Source organism: Xenia sp. Carnegie-2017, unplaced genomic scaffold, assembly GCF_021976095.1.
Source record: "Xenia sp. Carnegie-2017 unplaced genomic scaffold, XeniaSp_v1 HiC_scaffold_25, whole genome shotgun sequence".
In the NCBI taxonomy this organism is placed as follows: domain Eukaryota; kingdom Metazoa; phylum Cnidaria; class Anthozoa; order Malacalcyonacea; family Xeniidae; genus Xenia; species Xenia sp. Carnegie-2017.
In genome coordinates, this window is record NW_025813488.1 from 8590481 (window position 1) to 8609838 (window position 19358).

Sequence of the window (19358 nt, forward strand, 5' to 3'; positions counted from 1 at the left end):
TTGTTGACGACCATTTGACGACGCGGCCGCATCAAAGATGGCGGCGAAATTTGAAAAAAATTGTTTGAATTTGAAATTGAAATATCTGATTTGAACTACTGAAACTCAAAGTTCCGTGTAGAAATATTCAGTACATTCATGTATTTTTCGCTCCATAATGCTGGAAATACGAATTTCGTGATATTTTCAGCGCGAATTCTCCATAATGGAGGAGGTTCCTGTGCGAGTGGCTGTCCGAGTAAGTCATTAACTCTTACGTTGTGTTTTGTGGTGGCTTGTCAAAACTTAAAACCGAACATGACTTGGGTGTATTAAATAGAGCTATTATTTTTTAAGATTAAGAGTCAATATATTTATTAATATCAAACATGGTTATTTGAAATGGTTTGGAAGGACAAACTCCCTGAAGTTCTGAACACTATCAAAATAAGCAACGGATCGTACGATGTTAAATATTAATCAAATTAAATGCTTGTTTCGTTTGATGATGATATTTCACATGGTGTCTTGGAAAATAGTAAATAATTCTTGGAAAATAGTGCAACTATTTCATATCCAAATTTTGAAATTGCCACAGTTATAAGAACGCTTTCGTTAAAATTGGGTTAGGGCATTACCTCTGCCGATAGTGATTGTTTAAGCTAGAGTATGGCAATATTCAACCGGCGGAATTCCTTTTTAGTTATACGACTTAATCGTAAATTCTAGGTAAGACCGCTGGTTGGTCAAGAAAGGACGCATAATGTTCCGAAATGTATCACATTTGTTCAAGACAAACAACAGTTGATCCTTGGTAAAGACAAAGCGTTCACATTTGATTTTGTGTTTCAACCCAGTGTCACTCAGGTAATAAGCTCAATGATATTTTTTCTCCATCTGTTTTAGTTGCAACTATTGGCTATTTCACTCAAAGTTCCTATACCACCCTCAGAGTAATTACCTCTCGAGACAGAGTTGACTATTTTAAGAACATTTGCAATATATTTTATAAGACAAAAATTTGATCTTCCTTGACTTTTTGGGTGTTAAAGTTGGCTTTTTTTGTGTTTGACGGTGAGTTGCTGTGACTGGGTCTAGTTCACTGGACGCGAGGTACATTGGAGAACATGCTGATTTTCAACGCTGCAGAACTACAGTGTGATTCAATAACAAAGTGCACAACATAACTTAAGTTTAATAAAAAATAAATTTCTAGACTTTGCTACAAATTTCAATCTAACCTACAGTATTAAAAAGCAGCGTGTTTTCCAATGTACGTCACACATCGAGTGAACAAGACCCGGTCACAGCACCTCACTGTCAATTAATAAAAAAAGCCAACTTTGAGGCTCAAAAAGTGTAGGACGATGAAACTTTAGTTTTGTAAAACAAATTTCAAATGTTCTTAAAATTGTCAACTTTATCAAAACAGATTATTTTCCTGACGGTGATATAGGCACTTTAATGATCATATCTTTTGAACATGGAATAATGAAATGCTGCAGTCTAAATGTTGCCATGTGGACCTGTTGTCCAATTGAACATATTCTTTTATAGGATGGCATGTGATGCATTGTTGACAGACAAATACATAAACAATAAAATTTGATAATAAACACTGTGACCAGGGCCGTAGCCAGAGCAATAATTAATCATATATTCAGTTGTGCTTGAATGAGTTCTTCGAAAAGCCTAATCACTTTCAAGTTTCTAAAGAAATCAGTCGGGTCAACTGAATATATGAATAAACACCCCCTCCAATTAATGTTCTAACTACTGTGCCAACTATGACACACCCATATTAACTAGGGATCAGTGTGAACATACATGAATAATTAATTATCTAAAACGAGTTGATCGGTGAAGAATGCTTCCCCCTGTTCCAAATGTTGGAATTATTTAATCAGGTGAGGCTGTCTAAAAATTACCAAGTCTGGTCACATTGCTATGGATTCTGGTTAGGAATGTGCCAGATGCCAATTTTGGGATATGTTGCACCCAAATAGCGGCATTTGATATCTGGTAATATATGTTTACCAACTGTGTTTGATATCTGTAATTTTTGCCAGGTATTGAACAAACTTTTATTTTGCTTACAAGAATGCAAAATGATTTTTTCGCCTGAAAGAGAAATTTGTACAAGAGCTGCTAGCAAATTAATACAGCTATAAATATGCATTTACTACCAAAATTATCTCTAAAGAACCAAATGTCTTGGGATGATGAATACATGTTGCCACAACAATATACAAGCACAGTGGTAAAGATGTGAACATATTTTCTTTACCACTTATGTTCAGAGCTATGTCAGTCAATAAACTTAATACGCACTATCCACTTACAATTTTTTTTACCGGTGTCCAATAGACTGCCATCCAGTATTATTCGGTGTCCTGCATATCTGGGATGGATTTGTGTATTTTTAATAAGAATTTTAGGGGGGGGGGTGAGCTTGTAATGAAGTGAGGTGCGACAAAGTAAGAGTCTAGAATTTAGAGTGGTCTGGTGGTGCAGCTATTGAAAGTGGTGTAGAAAGTTGAAATATTACCCTGAAAAACTCAGTTCAACTGTAGAACTTATTTGTTTAGTTAAAATTGGGGGGGTTAAATGTTACTTAATGGGGTGAAAAATTTATTTAGGGGGGTGAAATCTGAAGTTTTGGGAGGTGACACCCCCTCCCCCCAGGTAAATTCATCCATGCTGAATATTGGTATCTGGCACATCCCTATGTACGACTTCCTCTGTGTTTTTATGTTGCTGAATAGTGGTATCCGTTCCCAATATATCCCTAATATCGACATTAATTTTAGGAAGAGGTGTACGAGACGTGTGTTGAACCTCTGGTCAAAGGATGCTTTAATGGTTATAATGCTACGGTATTTGCTTATGGTCAAACTGTAAGTGAATGCAACAACCCGCTCGAGGTTGCGTTGCAACAAGTTCGTCAATTATTCAGCGTGCTTATTCTTCATAGGGCTCGGGAAAGACTTATACTATTGGCAGTTCAAATACTGCCGATGTTTTGGACGAGGAATATGGAATGATTCCACGAGCTTTGGATCAGATGTTTCACATCATACAAGTAAAATTATGTTTTAAATTTTAAAATGACGAAAGACATGGGGGTTAAATGATTTGCGTCTCAATATTTTGTTTTTTAGTAATGGTCTTGGTAATGTATTTTCTGTAAATTTTCTAATAAATTCCTCCCTTTAAGCATGATTTTCTATTAAGTGCCTCTTTACTAAACGCCTCATCTCTGATAGACGCCCAACACCATGTTACCGTTATGATAACATCATCATGGGTTGTCCAATGGGAAAAGCATGTATTTTGTCTTCATTTCGTTTTCATTTGCTCATACGAAGATGATAGAAATGACATAAACCCCTCTCTCTAGTTAGTGCCCCTCCCTAGAACCGTTAGAATTTATTTAACGCCCCCCCGGCGCTTATTGGATCATATGTGATGTAGTAAGATTTTGAGGTATTGATGGGAATATGGAAAGCTCCATTTGGGAAAACCTGACTTAAGTTGTTGGGTGTAATAATTTACAGGAGAAAAAAGGCAGCGTCGATCTCGTCGTAAGTGCCTCGTACATCGAGATCTATATGGAAGAAGTTCGAGATCTTTTAGATTTAGAAACAGCTGCTAAAGACATTCACATCAGGGAGGACGAGAATGGAAATACAGGTTACCTAAGAGAATTTGTTTCGATCCACGTAGTTGTGAACGGATGGAGTTTTGACGCTTTTCTTTTCTTCAGTAATCATGGGGGCAACAGAGCAAGTTGTCACAAGTGTGGACGAGGCAATGAGCTGCTTGGATACTGGTGCTGCTGGTCGCCATGTTGGTAGCACTAACATGAACGAACACTCGAGCAGATCACATGCAATATTCACACTTTATATTGGTGAGTTAAAGCGGTTGAGATAATCTGCGACTATAGCCTACGCTATAGACCATACTGCGTAGGGTCTACGTGTGCTAAGCTTGCCTCCACTTACGTTTCTTCCATGTGAGCTTTTTGATGAATTATGCTTTAAACAACATTTATTTAACTACTTTGTACTTTCAAGATGGCTAGCCAACACAAGGAATATGACGTATGCGGGTGCAAATTTTTTTCAATATTGTGTAGACCCTATGTGGCATGGTATACAACATAGGCTACGGCGACCATAAATTGCTTGTTCACTTATTGCTTGGCATTTATTGTTCTTAAAAAGAAGTCACGATCAATTATTACGAAAAAATCCAGTCTCGTAGATTCACCTGGAAGATATTGTATACTTGCTCTCAAAAAGTTAAAAGGCACGCAGATTTTTTCGAAAAGGTGGAACTTTTGAGTTAAAAATTACATGTTTTAGTTGCCAATAGATGGAAATAGATTCCACATTGCATTTTATTCAGTATTAATTCATTGTAACGATGAATCATGTGTTGTATAGGTAAAATTTGTAAATAAATAAGTGAAATAATAGGTAAAAAATAGGTAAAATTTCCGTGAGTTGATGACGTAAAATAATAGGTAAAAAATAGGTAAAATTTCCGTGAGTTGATGACGTAAAATAATAGGTAAAAAATAGGTAAAATTTCCGTGAGTTGATGACGTAAAATAATAGGTAAAAAATAGGTAAAATTTCCGTGAGTTGATGACGTAAAATAATAGGTAAAAAATAGGTAAAATTTCCGTGAGTTGATGACGTAAAATAATAGGTAAAAAATAGGTAAAATTTCCGTGAGTTGATGACGTAAAATAATAGGTAAAAGATAGGTAAAATTTCCGTGAGTTGATGATGTAAAATAATAGGTAAAAAATAGGTAAAATTTCCGTGAGTTGATGATGTAAAATAATAGGTAAAAAATAGGTAAAATTTCCTTGAGTTGATGACGTAAATATTGCTTTCGACTTTCTCGTATGTCTTTAGTGCCTGTCGTCATATGTTCCACCCATCAAAATTTTGCTTTGTCCTCCTTGCTTGGTCTTACTGATAAAAACGCTGTCGATTGCGAAGTGAAGCCACCTTCCAACATCATCTAATACGCAAAAGTATCTAGTTCGTTATGTTCTACATTCGAGTAGTTTGCCATATTCACTCTTCTATCTGGCATTGGATTTTTGTATTTCAGAACAACACATGATTCAATAGTATCTAGTTCGTTATGTTCTACATTCGAGTAGTTTGCCATATTCACTCTTCTATCTGGCTATGGATTTTTGTATTTCAGAACAACACATGATTCAAAAGTATCTAGTTCGTTATGTTCTACATTCGAGTAGTTTGCCATATTCACTCTTCTATCTGGCATTGGATTTTTGTGTTTCAGAACAACACATGATTCAGAAAGAGGAACGAGCAACGGCCAACGATTATACTTCCGCATCAGGTACGCTCTATTTGGATAACATTGTGCCTTCCCAAGAATATTGTAACGCGTATTGAAAAAGTAACTCGACAATCGACGATTATAGAATTATTTCGAAGTCGTAAAGTCATGCCATGATTTCTGATTTTTTCGTAGATTTTCTCCTAACTGCTAAGACGAGGTTTCATTTTCTTCATCTTCTGTGATTTTCTATGAGCGAACCATGCAATATGTAGCTTAGCGCGTTTCAAATGATCTTAATAGTCGACATCTTTCGCTTTACTTCTTTTCGAAAACATGCATTATTGCACGTCAAAAAATGTTGCAGTCAATAATTACAAGATTTTATGACCGCAAAGTTTCGTTTCGTGAGTCTCCAAGATGCACTGCTTGTATTATAAAAGAAATAACTTACTTCAACTTGATATAAAAGCTGGTCGTCTAAAAGTATATAACTTTGTAAAATTTGAATATATCTATAAAGTACTACCTCTAACAGAGATCGCTCTTCTATATCTAAAGGCACGTTCACGCGATCCGATTTTGTTGGATCCTAAAGAAAGGATCGTGTGACAGATATAGAGTGAGCTTCTGACAGTCGGATCCGTCAGTCTAAAAAATATGATGGAAATAGAACTTGCTCTATTTTCATAGGACAAAGGAAGCCGACTAGACCCAGACCTCTCCCTTTGCATACTTCCCAAATTTGATTTGTCGCAAAAATTAGATTTGAAAAAGACTTGGAAACATGAACAAGAATACGTAAAATATAGCCATAAATGTACTGGATAACACAAATGGCTGCTCTCAGCCTCCCACGACGACAAATATCTCCTAAAACATCCCGCCAACAAATTATCCGTCCGTCGAACAAGCAACCAAAAGTCGGAACCGAATTAATCGAATCGTGTGAACGTGCCATAAGACCTAACAGCTACGCGTACATAATACATCATTAGAGATGAAAAAATGTTCTAGTTGATATTTACTAGATTTCATGTCGGCAAAGTTTCATTTTGTGGACCTCGCCGGCTCAGAGCGCGCTCATCGTACCGGTAACGTCGGCGAAAGATTCAAAGAGTCGGTACACATAAACAGCGGTCTTCTGGCGTTAGGTAACGTCATCAGCGCTCTCTCGGATGCCAAGAAAAAGACGGGACACATTCCGTATAGAGATAGTAAGATTACACGAATCCTGAAAGATTCCTTGGGAGGGAACGCGAGGACGGTGATGTTGACGTGCGTCAGTCCGGCTGCCGCCAATCTTGCGGAGAATTTGAATTCGTTAAAATACGCCAGCAGGGTAAGCTATGTAATGTTGAGGGAAATTTATACCCGTGTATTCTAAACGCTTACCCACATTGAAACTCAAGGAGTGCGATAAAAAAATAAGCTCTCTCTAAGTCATTTCTACAGTGACGATGATTTTGGATAAAATATTTCAAATCAAGCGATCGTCGAAGGAAAAATCATTCACTGAAGTGAAAATGCCTTCTTCCGACAAACGTGATTTTCAAGCCTTGTGATTTCCAAGTGTGTGTGACTGTTTAGCTCTCAGAATAGTATTGTTGGTGCCAGAAGAAGAGTTTCTTTAGTGAAATCTTATCTATAACCGTATCGTATCAGAAGAACAGTTTCTTTAGTGAAATATTATCTATAACCTTATCGTATCAGAAGAACAGTTTCTTTAGTGAAATCTTATCTACAACCGTATCGTATCAGAAGAAGAGTTTCTTTAGTGAAATCTTATCTATAACCTTATTGTATCAGAAGAAGAGTTTCTTTAGTGAAATCTTATCTATAACCGTATCGTATCAGAAGAAGAGTTTCTTCAGTGAAATCTTATCTATAACTGTATCGTATCAGAAGAAGAGTTTCTTTAGTGAAATCTTATCTATAACCGTATCGTATCAGAAGAAGAGTTTCTTTAGTGAAATCTTATCTATAACCTTATCGTATCAGAAGAAGAGTTTCTTTAGTGAAATCTTATCTATAACCGTATCGTATCAGAAGAAGAATTTCTTCAGTGAAATCTTATCTATTACTGTATCGTATCAGAAGAACAGTTTCTTTAGTGAAATCTTATCTATAACCGTATCGTATCAGAAGAAGAGTTTCTTCAGTGAAATCTTATCTATAACTGTATCGTATCAGAAGAAGAGTTTCTTTAGTGAAATCTTATCTATAACCTTATCGTATCAGAAGAAGAGTTTCTTCAGTGAAATCTTATCTATAACTGTATCGTATCAGAAGAAGAGTTACTTTAGTGAAATCTTATCTATAACTGTATCGTATCAGAAGAAGAGTTTCTCTAGTGAAATCTTATCTATAACTGTATCGTATCAGAAGAAGAGTTTCTTTAGTGAAATCTTATCTATAACTGTATCGTATCAGAAGAAGAGTTTCTTTAGTGAAATCTTATCTATAACTGTATCGTATCAGAAGAAGAGTTTCTTTAGTGAAATCTTATCTATAACTGTATCGTATCAGAAGAAGAGTTACTTTAGTGAAATCTTATCTATAACTGTATCGTATCAGAAGAAGAGTTTCTCTAGTGAAATCTTATCTATAACTGTATCGTATCAGAAGAAGAGTTTCTTTAGTGAAATCTTATCTATAACTGTATCGTATCAGAAGAAGAGTTTCTTTAGTGAAATCTTATCTATAACTGTATCGTATCAGAAGAAGAGTTTCTTTAGTGAAATCTTATCTATAACCGTATCGTATGTCTTCATGTTCAAATACATTAGCATTGCATACGTAGGCAAGAGATAATGCACTATAACTGCATGCATTGAAGATATGGAGAGATAAAGCTCTTTCTCAGCATTTCGTCACAGCCATATGCCACTTAGCCATGCCGAGCCTGTCCCATTTTCAGATATAGAGAAAAAGACTGAAAATATTGCTATCTGATTAAGTATTAAGATGAAACTGATGTCGTTTTAACTCCGCTTATTCATATGAGCAGCAATTCCTTTGTATACGTTCACAGGCGAGGTACATAAAGAACAAACCGGTTGTCAATCGAGATCCTCAAGCAGCAAAAATGGCTGAAATGCAGGATGAAATCCAGGTATAATGCGAATGATAATACTGTGATTAGGGATCGTAACATGCGAGTATCTGAATGTGAATATCAATGTACCGGCGTCCCGTGAAGTACAAGGACGCCGGTAGTGATGTGAATGGAACAAGAACCTGTTTGTAATCTTAGCCCAAACTGGTTCATATGTAAGAAATAGAAAATTTCATTCTAAACTAGTTCATAAAATCTATGTTCTCATACGTGGGGGCTATGCTGTAGTGCTATAACTTATGTCATGACACAAGCCAGTTTACACCTCAAAAATACCTCCTATTTAAAGCATCGAATCTTTTTAGCCAATTAGTTGAAAATTCGACATTCGTCTCTTGTAGCTATATCTGCTTACTTAATCTTCATGATCGGTAATGTACTTTTGAACAAATGTATGAAGGAGATGAAATTTTGTTTTAGCAAATTTATGAAGGAGATAAAATTTTGTTTTAGCAAATGTATGAAGGAGATGAAATTTTGTTTAAGCAAATTTATGAAGGAGATGAAATTTTGTTTAAGCAAATTTATGAAGGAGTTAAAATTTCGTTTTAGCTATGACAATAGAGTCCGATGATCTATTTTTTCGTATTTTTACCAACCAAGCATTACGGGACGAATCTCAACGCCCGGGTGTCATGACAATAGATTCCGATGATCTATTTGTTCGTATTTTTACCCACCAGGCATTGCGGGAGGAACTTCAACGCACGCGTGCTATGACAATAGAATCCGTGAGCGATGTCAGCGAAGGATTAAGGATGAAAGAGTTTCACGTGGAATTAGAGCGGTCAGCTTCTACTTCTTCATAATTTTTCATCCTTTTTTATTTTTGTATCTCTGTTTTTCATCATTTGTTTTCTACTCACAGCAAAATCAATGATATCTTGCATGGTTTGTCCTTTGAATAATGAAAAGACTTCTGCGTCCTCTGCTATTTATGCACGTATGATGTTGTTCAACTGTTCTTTGTTCTATGTTATTCATTCATCACTACCTACACTCACACACGTTATCTTATAGTTTGTATTCTAGGTAGTGTAAAGATTGTTCTCGTTCTTTCTTGTTCATTAAATTCATCACTAACTACACCGACACACGTTATCTTACTTTATATTTTATGTAGTTTGAAAACTGTTTTTGTTCTCTGTTGTTTTTTCATCACTAGCTACACTGATACACGTTGTATTCGTTAACATTTTAGGCAGTGAAAAAAATTTTTCTCATTCTCTGTTGTTCATTCATCACTACCTAAATTGACACACGTTATCTTAGTTTATATATGTTAAGTTAGTTTATATGTTGCGTCGTGTAAAAGCTGTTCTTGTTCTCTGTTGTACCTTCATCACCACTTACACAGACATGCGTCATCTTTGTTTATATTTTATGTGGTGTAATAACCGTTCTCGCTCTCTACTTTACCATCAACATACCGAGACGCTTCATTATAGCTTGTATTTGAGATACTGTGGTGTTGAAATCATTGAAAATTAACACCACTTTGGCATTGAGTAATCCATCACGTTCTCTCTTATAAACATTTCTTATAATTACAGCGCTCAGCAGGAACTAGAAACAGTTCGCGGTCTATTAGATGAAGCGACTGCTCTCCTCGATGATGTGCGAAAGGGAAACGGAATGAACAAAACTCAGATGAACCAATACGAACGACTTAGAAAAGGTCTGGAGAGCTTGAAAAAGCAGCGAAATGTCGCGCATCAAAGCTCTTTTGGAAAACAATCTGAAGAAATCATCCAACAGCTTAAGAAACAACTAGAAAAGGTGTGTCCTCGTTTTTTAAAATGTTGCACCTCCATTTGTAATCGTCAATCATAAAGCTCTCACTCTTATTGCACGACTGTGATGAGCACGTAAATAGTCTCTCCGCCTAAAATTGCGGGCTTTTTATTTAAAAAAATACACAACCAGTCTTTCTCAAGGCGTAGAGCCCCCCGGGTTTTTTTCGGGGGGTGTTACCCTCAAGGTTATTTTCCTTGTGATAGGGGATGATCAATGCTCATTTGACAGGAGGGGTTCAGATTTTCCTTAGGTGGGGTGCACCGTTATCCTTGCGTAATGAAAGTGTTATTCGCTCCCTTTTAAAAAATTTTCATGTGTTTATTTTTTCATAAAAGCGTGTTTAGTAATTTATTTCAATTTTAATGTTTTAATGAAAACGTTCATAGTAATACTCAATTGTAAATGGTGGTAATATAAAATATGTAATTCCCTTTGAAAAATGACAAGTTCTACTTTTACTTTGTCTTGTTGTACAATTTCATTGCACCAATACTGTTATATTAATCATCCGCAGTACGTAATACCATTTTAGAATTTATCATGAGGGGATGCTAAAAATTTTTTCAAAATAAAAAAAATTTCAAAATATCCGCTCCTGCCTTATGATGTCAACTTCAGGGAGGTTTTCTCCAAAGTCAACCGGCTATCTGCTTATATTTCTTTAGTGCAAGAATGATCTGGCTGCAGACAACGAGATTTTTGCTAAGAGAAGTACGGAGAACGATAGTTTAAGGACTCGCATCAAGGAACTTGAACTGGAGAATTTTAATCTCGATCAGCAACTGCGAGAAGTCATGGAAAAATTAAGGCGATACGATGAACAGTTGTTGAAGCAGCAAGTGCAGTTGAACACACGACTCGCGACCCCCGAGCATGATGGGATCGATGAAGTGCACGAGCAGAAAGTGGAAGGTCATGTCAGCAAATCTCCGGATGATAATGACGAAATGGATAGAATGATGAGAAACTTCCGAGCCCGCAATGATCTTCTCGTTAGGCAATATGAAGACGAGGATGTAGTCCGACATTCCATCTCCGATTCGTCGGACAGCGAACAAGAGGAAAAGTCCGCTGTTCGGCCTTCGAAGTATGTCCTTTTGTCATATCAAACTTCTAGTAACCAAACTTAGCCTTGTTGTAGTGCAACTTACAACTTCCGTTTTCTCCCAGGACTCTGGAAAGGCGAAGAACTTACAACTTCCGTTTTCTCCCAGGACTCTGGGAAAGGCGAAGAACTTACAACTTCCGTTTTCTCCCAGGACTCTGGGAAAGGCGAAGAACTTACAACTTCCGTTTTCTCCCAGGACTCTGGGAAAGGCGAAGAACTTACAACTTCCGTTTTCTCCCAGGACTCTGGGAAAGTCAAAGAACTTACAACTTCCGTTTTCTCCCAGGACTCTGGGAAAGGCGAAGAACTTACAACTTCCGTTTTCTCCCAGGACTCTGGGAAAGGCGAAGAACTTACAACTTCCGTTTTCTCCCAGGACTCTGGGAAAGGCGAAGAACTTACAACTTCCGTTTTCTTCCAGGACTCTGGGAAAGGCGAAGAACTTACAACTTCCGTTCTCTCCCAGGACTCTGGGAAAGGCGAAGAACTTGCAACTTCCGTTTTTTCCCAGGACTCTGGGAAAGTCAAAGAACTTACAACTTCCGTTTTTTCCCCAGGACTCTGAGAAAGGCGAAAAACAAAGAGAAGTCCGAAAACGGGGTACACAAACGACACGTCAAAAGCCGTCAGTTGGCTTCGAATTTTCGTGCTCCCAGAACAGCACAATCGACTGTCAAGGTATGACAGGTCCACTGTTTGAAGTCGCTACCATAGCTGACTACGTCACTGTTCGGTGTGCAACTGCTTTTTAGTGTTCTTATCTTTATCTTCCTTTTTTCATCGTAGAGAAGATCTGAACTTGCTAAGGAAACAAAGACGATTGTGAAAGGAACGACGGAAAACGAAGAAATTCAAAACCTTCGTCTGAGCGTGCAGACCATTCAAAGCGAGGTTCACGACTCCGATATCAGATTACGTGAAGCTCATATTCAACTTCGAGATCTCAATATCAATATAAAGTATGTTAAATCATGAACCTTCTATGTCTAATGACTTTTTTGTGGACATGTCGTAGCATTCAACTGCGATTAAGCAGTTATTACTACAAAAGGAAAGATAAACCATAAATAAAGCTCATTAGCATTGATCGTTCTACATAAAAATCCTGTGGTGCTCATGACTTACCGTAAATGATCTGATCCGCGACCTCCATCAAATAAGCGCCTCGTATCAAATAAGCGCCTCCTCTCTCTAATAGTCACCCCCTCACATTGCTATTATGATATTACAATCATGGTGGGTTGTCGGTTGGGCTCAGAAACTCTGTATTTATCCTTAGTTTTGTGTTCGTTTGTTGACACTGAGGTAATTAAAGTGATATAAACGACTCTCTCTATTATACGCCCTTCCCGTAGAACCGCTAGAATTTATCTATGGTGCGCTCCTGCGTTGACAAGATCATTTACGGTATTTGTCACTTATACTGCTGTATGGAAAACGCCTAAAGCAATGTCCATAAGTCTTTTTGTTTTGCCCATTGCATTACTTTATCGGCATCAAACTGTGTCCCTAAAAACTCAGTTGAACCTGTCTTCAGATGTTGTGTCTATTGGCAGACTCAAGGAAGAGCTGATCAAGGAACTAGTGCGCAATGACAAGGAAGCGAATCACATGAAGGAAACATTCGCGGAGAAAGTCGAACTCATGGTGAAAGAAGTCGATAGACGGAAGAAAGATTTGGATGCGATGAAAAAGACGTTAACTCATTACGAAGTGAAGTCACAGCAAGAGCAACAAGAGAAACAGAAGATGGAACAGGAGTACAAAAAGAAGCTCGAAGGACTCGAGGAACAGCTGAACGAGTTGAAGAGAAAACAGAAGGTTTGTGAATGATTACGTTGATGTGCGTGTATACTGTTCTGAAAAAATGATACCTATATGCTGAAATCGTAATTAGCCACGTCGAAATGTGTAGCCAAACAAAAACCAATCGAATGTACTTACGTATGGGAAAATCGTCATAAGGAAAATTGGCAAACACAAAAATAAAAATTTAGGTTAATTACAAGAGCAAATACGGTTTTTCTTTACAAATTCGACGTTCAATATTTCAAAAGACCATTGAAAGGAAAACAGATTCATAATTGTTGGGAAAGACCTGGAAGTGTGAGCGTGAAAATAAACCGGCAGGCAGGGGCGGATTATCCAACAGGCTAAGTAGGCTAAAGCCTCAGGCCCGGGCTTTTAAGAGGCCCGTTGTATCTTCATATAATTAGGATTTGCACGTTTTTGCTGTTCTGGGCTAACTAAATGTGCTTAACTTAGGTCATTTATGCTGTTGAAAACCTTACGAACAATCGAATGCAGAGGGAAAATGGCTTTGTATTATCTACTGTTGAAATACGCAATGCTCAGAACTCATGAAGTGGTGGGTTTATCCCAGTTTCCCTGACCATGTCCTCATTTTTTACCCAATGGGGTTACAAGCAGGAAATACAAAAACAAAGGAAACTTAATGGGAGGAATGTATATCACTTAGAGGCCCAAAACTTTGTTTTAGCCTACAGGCTCCATAATTAGTAATCCGCCCCTGCCGGCAGGGAAAAAATTGACCGGTCAATTTGGTATTTTTTGCCTGTTAATTATTATTACGAGCTCTGCGTATACATCAGACACCATCTCTCATGATTACGGCAAATGTCTTTTCTATTGACTGTAATCAAGTTTTCTATTGTATCTTTATGGATACGTAGGACAACGAGCGAGTGTCGGCACTTTACGATGAACGCGAGAAGAAATTGTCGGATCTCGAGCATCATGTGGAAAGAATGAGACAACAACAGGGAAACCTTCACAAGAGGTTGAAAGAGGAGATGGACAAGAAAACGAAGATGGAACGGGAATTTCAGAAAGATCAACAGCGCATTAAGGAGTTGGAAGACAAAAATATTCAGAACGAGAAGATTTTGAAGAGAAAGACGGAAGAAGTCGTCGCTGCGAACAGAAAATTGAGGCGGAAAACTTCCAAAGAGGAGAGGTATGTTGCTTTTTTGATTTGAGAAGAAAATTATATCATCCAGTCTGGATAGCTATACGTATATAACCTGCATCTTCTGCCTTTTTTGTATAATTTACCACTTGTACAGTCAAACCTGTATCAAGCGGACACTTCGTTAAATTCCAAATTTAATCCCATATTCGTAAATATGAAACTTCCATCAAGTGGACACTTCCCAAGGATCTCCGCTTAATGCAGATTGGACTGCATCTATCTGTCTGTATCAACACCACACAAAATTCCTCCCTATTTGAATAAGTTATTATAAGTGCTACATGAATGAATCCCAGTCAGTCTGTAAAAGCCCGATTGCGATGGCCCCGTTTTTGATACGATAATCTGGGAAATCTTTCAACTGCTTTACAAGATGACGGTTACCGACGAATAATGTTGCCGAATAGCGAATTAATTAGATAAGTTATTCAATGCTGACTTTAAAATGTGGTATTTTTGAATGCTTCGAATTCCTTTTTTTAAGGAAGAGTGACCTCACTCTTTACATGGCATTTATCAATTTACCCATAAGTCTAAGTAGTGCTGTGCTGAATTATCCGGGATTCATTCACACAGAATTTATAGCAACATATCTCGTGAGGGGAGGACTTTCTTCTTGTGTAGTGTTATTTTGACTTTCTTTGTATCACGAGCTTTTTCTAGTGGATGCTTTGATCTGTATATCTTTGGTTCCGTTTTGTACAATTCATTTGTTTACCGTTGCGTCTTATACACGAGGAAAAATTTCATTATTGAGGTTTTTAATCAAAAAGTTAAGGATTAAGCTTAAATAGCAATTGCTTTATTGTAGATTTTTGTCATTTGATGAACTTCATTTACTCCGTTATGGTTTAATTGCATTTCAACAGCAATGTTTTTCACTGTAGTTGTAGTTTTCATCAATTTCGCTGTAACGCTTCATTTTCAGTGAAGAAGCTGGCAGACTCGACCAACGTCGTCAATGGCTGGACACCGAGCTCGAGAATGTCCTCGCAAAGAAACAAGCGATGGATGCTTTGCAAGAAGAACTTGATAAACGAGAAGCCATTTTGAAGGAACGCGAGCAGATGATAAAAGAGAAAAGTTCGCTAGAAATGAAGAAGCTACGATCAAGTCAAGTCTTGTCTAAGGTGGGTATTGGGTAGCTTTATGGATATGTGTGGATTGGTCGAAAGATGTATCCGTGATCAATTGATGTATTATTTGTGCATCATGTGATGTATCTATAATGAACTGATATATTTGTAGTATGGAATGGGATATATCAATTTCGAACTAGTATAGTATGGGATATATCAATTTCGAACTATTGAGTATATCAATGACTAACTCATATGTTTGTGGTATATCATCAGCGATGAACTGATATACTTGTAGTATATCGTAAGGTGTATCAATGATCAACTAATATATTTGTGATATATCGTAAGGTGCATCAATGATCAACTAATATATTTGTGGTATATCGTAAGGTGTATCAATGATCAACTAATATATTTGTGGTATATCGTAAGGTGTATCAATGATCAACTAATATATTTGTGGTATATCGTAAGGTGCATCAATGATCAACTAATATATTTGTGGTATATCGTAAGGTGTATCAATGATCAACTAATATATTTGTGGTAGATCGTAAGGTGCATCAATGATCAACTAATATATTTGTGATATATCGTAAGGTGCATCAATGATCAACTAATATATTTGTGGTAGATCGTAAGGTGCATCAATGATCAACTAATATATTTGTGATATATCGTAAGGTGCATCAATGATCAACTAATATATTTGTGATATATCGTAAGGTGTATCAATGATCAACTAATATATTTGTGGTATATCAAATGGTGAATCAATGATCAACTAATATATTTGTGGTATATCAAAGGGTGTATCAATGATCAACTAATATATTTGTGGTATATCGTAAGGTGTATCAATGATCAACTAATATATTTGTGGTATATCAAATGGTGAATCAATGATCAACTAATATATTTGTGGTATATCGTAAGGTGTATCAATGATCAACTAATATATTTGTGATATATCGTAAGTTGTATCAATGATCAACTAATATATTTGTGATATATCGTAAGTTGTATCAATGATCAACTAATATATTTGTGATATATCGTAAGGTGTATCAATGATCAACTAATATATTTGTGATATATCGTAAGGTGTATCAATGATCAACTAATATATTTGTGGTATATCGTAAGGTGTATCGATGATCAACTAATATATTTGTGATATATCGTAAGTTGTATCAATGATCAACTAATATATTTGTGGTATATCATGGGGTGAATCAATGATCAATTGATATATTTGTGGTACATCATGGGATCTATGCATGATCAACTGATATATTTGTGGTATATCTTGGTATGTCGTTGGATATATCAATGTTCAACTGATGTATTTTGTAGTGTATGTCTTAGGATATATCAATAACCAAATGTATATGTAGGTGAGAAAATTGATGCAAAACATATCTCATTTTCTAGGACGTATTGCGAATGTCGACACAGCTTGAAAACGTGGAAAAAAGCATTCGCGAGATAGATATTGAATTGAAAGGTGCGTTATTGATAAAACTGTGAAAAATCGCAGTTGTCCCACTGTGAAAAGTTGGGAGAGCGAAAGGTTTATTTCTAATCCACTCTCCGGGGACATTTGTTTTGCAGAAAGTGATGATGAAACAACTCGCGAAGAACTTCGCAAGAACATTGACGTTTTGAAAAGCGAGAGGTCCGAGTTGATCACGCTGAGAAAAGATCTTGATTCTATGTTGAGAGAAGGGAGCCTTTTGAGTGTGGAAGATGAACGAAGGTATGTGGATTTCGTGGGAAGGAAATCTATAAGTTATAAGATTCAGTTATTGCGTTTTGAAAAGAGAGAGGCCTGAGTTAATCATGCTGAGAGAAGATGTTGATGCTTAGTTGAAGGAAGATAGCCTTTTGAGTAATAATAATTTATAATATTTAGTTATTAACACATTTTGCATATTAACGTTACAATAGAAAAAAAACGGAAGTAAAATTTAATTACTTTATTTAAGTCACTTCCTCTTTCCATACACCAACAACATGCGAACACAACGGACACCAGTTTCAACTTGAAGAAATCTGACATTTCTAACTCTTCTTTATCACAGTTTGTCGATGCAAGAAAAACTGTAATAAGACTTGTGCTATCTTTATTGCTTCATCACCCTTACTTTCTAAAATGCTTCATAACATTTAATGTTTTTTCAAGAGATCTTGCATGAATAATATTTTCATCCACAGTTATCATCCACTGAGATTGACACATTTTCATCCACTGAGATTAACACATTTTCATCCACTGAGATTAACTTTAACATGTACATATTGTAGATATCTCTATTAGATCTAGCCATCCTACAATAGCATTATTTATCCAGTCTTATCCATTATTTATAATGACGTCCACCGTTCGATTACAGACTATTAGAGTACAACGAGGGCATTGAAGCGCTGGACGCTGCCATCGAGTTCAAAACGGACTTCATTGACAAGCAAAGAAAAGTACTGAATGCTGAAATGGCAGAGAATGGCTTCATGACAAAGCTGAATAGTTTAGGCCGAGAGGATGCCATTTTTCTTCTGTCGAAATATTTTCAAAAGGTGATCGGTCATCGCGAGATCGAGCGAAAGCAACGCTTAGAGCACGAAGACTTAATTCTTCGTGTGAACGAGCAAGATCGCGTGATCAGAGAACTTGAGCGAGGATTTCAACAGGCCGATTTGCGGGCTGAGCGCAGGCTAACTGATCAGGCCAAAGAATTTGAGCATAAAGCGCAGTTTTATATGAAACAAGTCAATGAATTAGAGCAACATGGCAGGTAAGTCTTAATGATTTAGTGAAAGACGACTGGAATATAGGTCACAGTCGATATCAGAGCCGCCGAGAGAAACTGTGGGGCCTGGTGCAAATTTGTTTTCTCAGTCCCCTGTGACTTCATGTTCTCAACCCTTTGCGACTTCATGAAATATAGGCAACGTGTGATGAAAGTCAACACTACCACGAGTGTTTTCATTTTCGTCTTTTTTCCAAGTCGGCTCCCTTTGGCAGGTTAGGGTCCCAGACATTGAAATAAATAGATAGTATAATATAGTCTATTATAATTCAATGAACCCAGAGCAAAACGCCCCCTCGCCTCCCCCCTGGGCGTGCTCGGTCGGATCCGTAGGATCACAGTATAGGAATATACAGTAGGGCTACTTCGCTGTGCAACTGGCTGCTGTATATTTAATTAGTTTGCTGGCTGCCGTTTGCCATATCGTCAATCTTATTGGTCACCAAATGCAATTTACTGCCTGCCAATATGGTAATCACATGCGTAATAATGCGGATTATGGGTGATAAATAATTATTCTTGCGACCGTGTGTGAGCAAACTCTCATATTGTATTTTTAGTAAGAAGGAAAGTCGCATAAGCGAGCTGGAAAAAGATTTGTACTATTACAAGAAAATCAGTCGAGATTTAAAGCGAAAACTGCGAGAGTTGACTGGTAACGATGGAGGATTGGACTCGATTCAGTTTTGCAGTGCACAAAGCGAGGCTCCTTCCCAAAGCGAGTTGAAACAACCTGTCGAGTCCGCTGGGCAAGAGCAAAATTCGACCGTACGAAACTCTAAGGTGTTAAATATTATGTAGAGTCTCCGATCAACCGCATCGGTCCCTGTTGTCAAAACGTTTCCCCGCCATCATTTCAATTCAGTTAAATGAATGTCGAACCAAAATCCAAAACATTGTTTATCGTGTGCTACCAGTAAACGTGTATGTTAGAGATTTAAATTGAAACATATTTTAGAACGTAATGCGAAATGATAATGGACATCCATCAAGTACGACTCCTGTGCGTGTATCTCGTAAAGATCTTAGACAATTGAGGTAAAACTCCCTTTAAAAAGCCTTTCACAAGAGTTTTCGTCCAAGAGAACTCTTAAAATAACAGTAGACTTTCTAAAAAAGTTAAGTCATGTCTTTTTTCGTC

The 19358-nt window shown here is 37.0% G+C and overlaps 1 protein-coding gene across 2 annotated transcripts in view; it reads left to right on the plus strand.

Annotated features, from left to right (window-relative positions):
- The window catches only part of LOC124452789 (kinesin-like protein KIF27), a 21343-nt gene continuing 1985 nt past the window's right edge, over positions 1 to 19358 (plus strand). Inside the window, exons 1-22 of one of the 2 annotated variants that reach the window (XM_047003402.1) lie at positions 1 to 238; positions 709 to 846; positions 2790 to 2876; positions 2954 to 3061; positions 3537 to 3672; positions 3746 to 3892; positions 5311 to 5370; positions 6342 to 6652; positions 8345 to 8425; positions 9112 to 9215; positions 9982 to 10207; positions 10891 to 11312; positions 11891 to 12011; positions 12120 to 12292; positions 12890 to 13154; positions 14027 to 14310; positions 15254 to 15455; positions 16842 to 16914; positions 17022 to 17166; positions 17804 to 18202; positions 18778 to 19000; positions 19176 to 19255. In XM_047003402.1, the coding sequence (XP_046859358.1) occupies positions 206 to 238; positions 709 to 846; positions 2790 to 2876; positions 2954 to 3061; positions 3537 to 3672; positions 3746 to 3892; positions 5311 to 5370; positions 6342 to 6652; positions 8345 to 8425; positions 9112 to 9215; positions 9982 to 10207; positions 10891 to 11312; positions 11891 to 12011; positions 12120 to 12292; positions 12890 to 13154; positions 14027 to 14310; positions 15254 to 15455; positions 16842 to 16914; positions 17022 to 17166; positions 17804 to 18202; positions 18778 to 19000; positions 19176 to 19255 (3818 nt within the window). In that variant the 5' untranslated portion in view covers positions 1 to 205. The remainder of the gene's footprint in view (positions 239 to 708; positions 847 to 2789; positions 2877 to 2953; positions 3062 to 3536; positions 3673 to 3745; positions 3893 to 5310; positions 5371 to 6341; positions 6653 to 8344; positions 8426 to 9111; positions 9216 to 9981; positions 10208 to 10890; positions 11313 to 11890; positions 12012 to 12119; positions 12293 to 12889; positions 13155 to 14026; positions 14311 to 15253; positions 15456 to 16841; positions 16915 to 17021; positions 17167 to 17803; positions 18203 to 18777; positions 19001 to 19175; positions 19256 to 19358) is intronic. The other variant, XM_047003403.1, reaches the window with a different exon arrangement.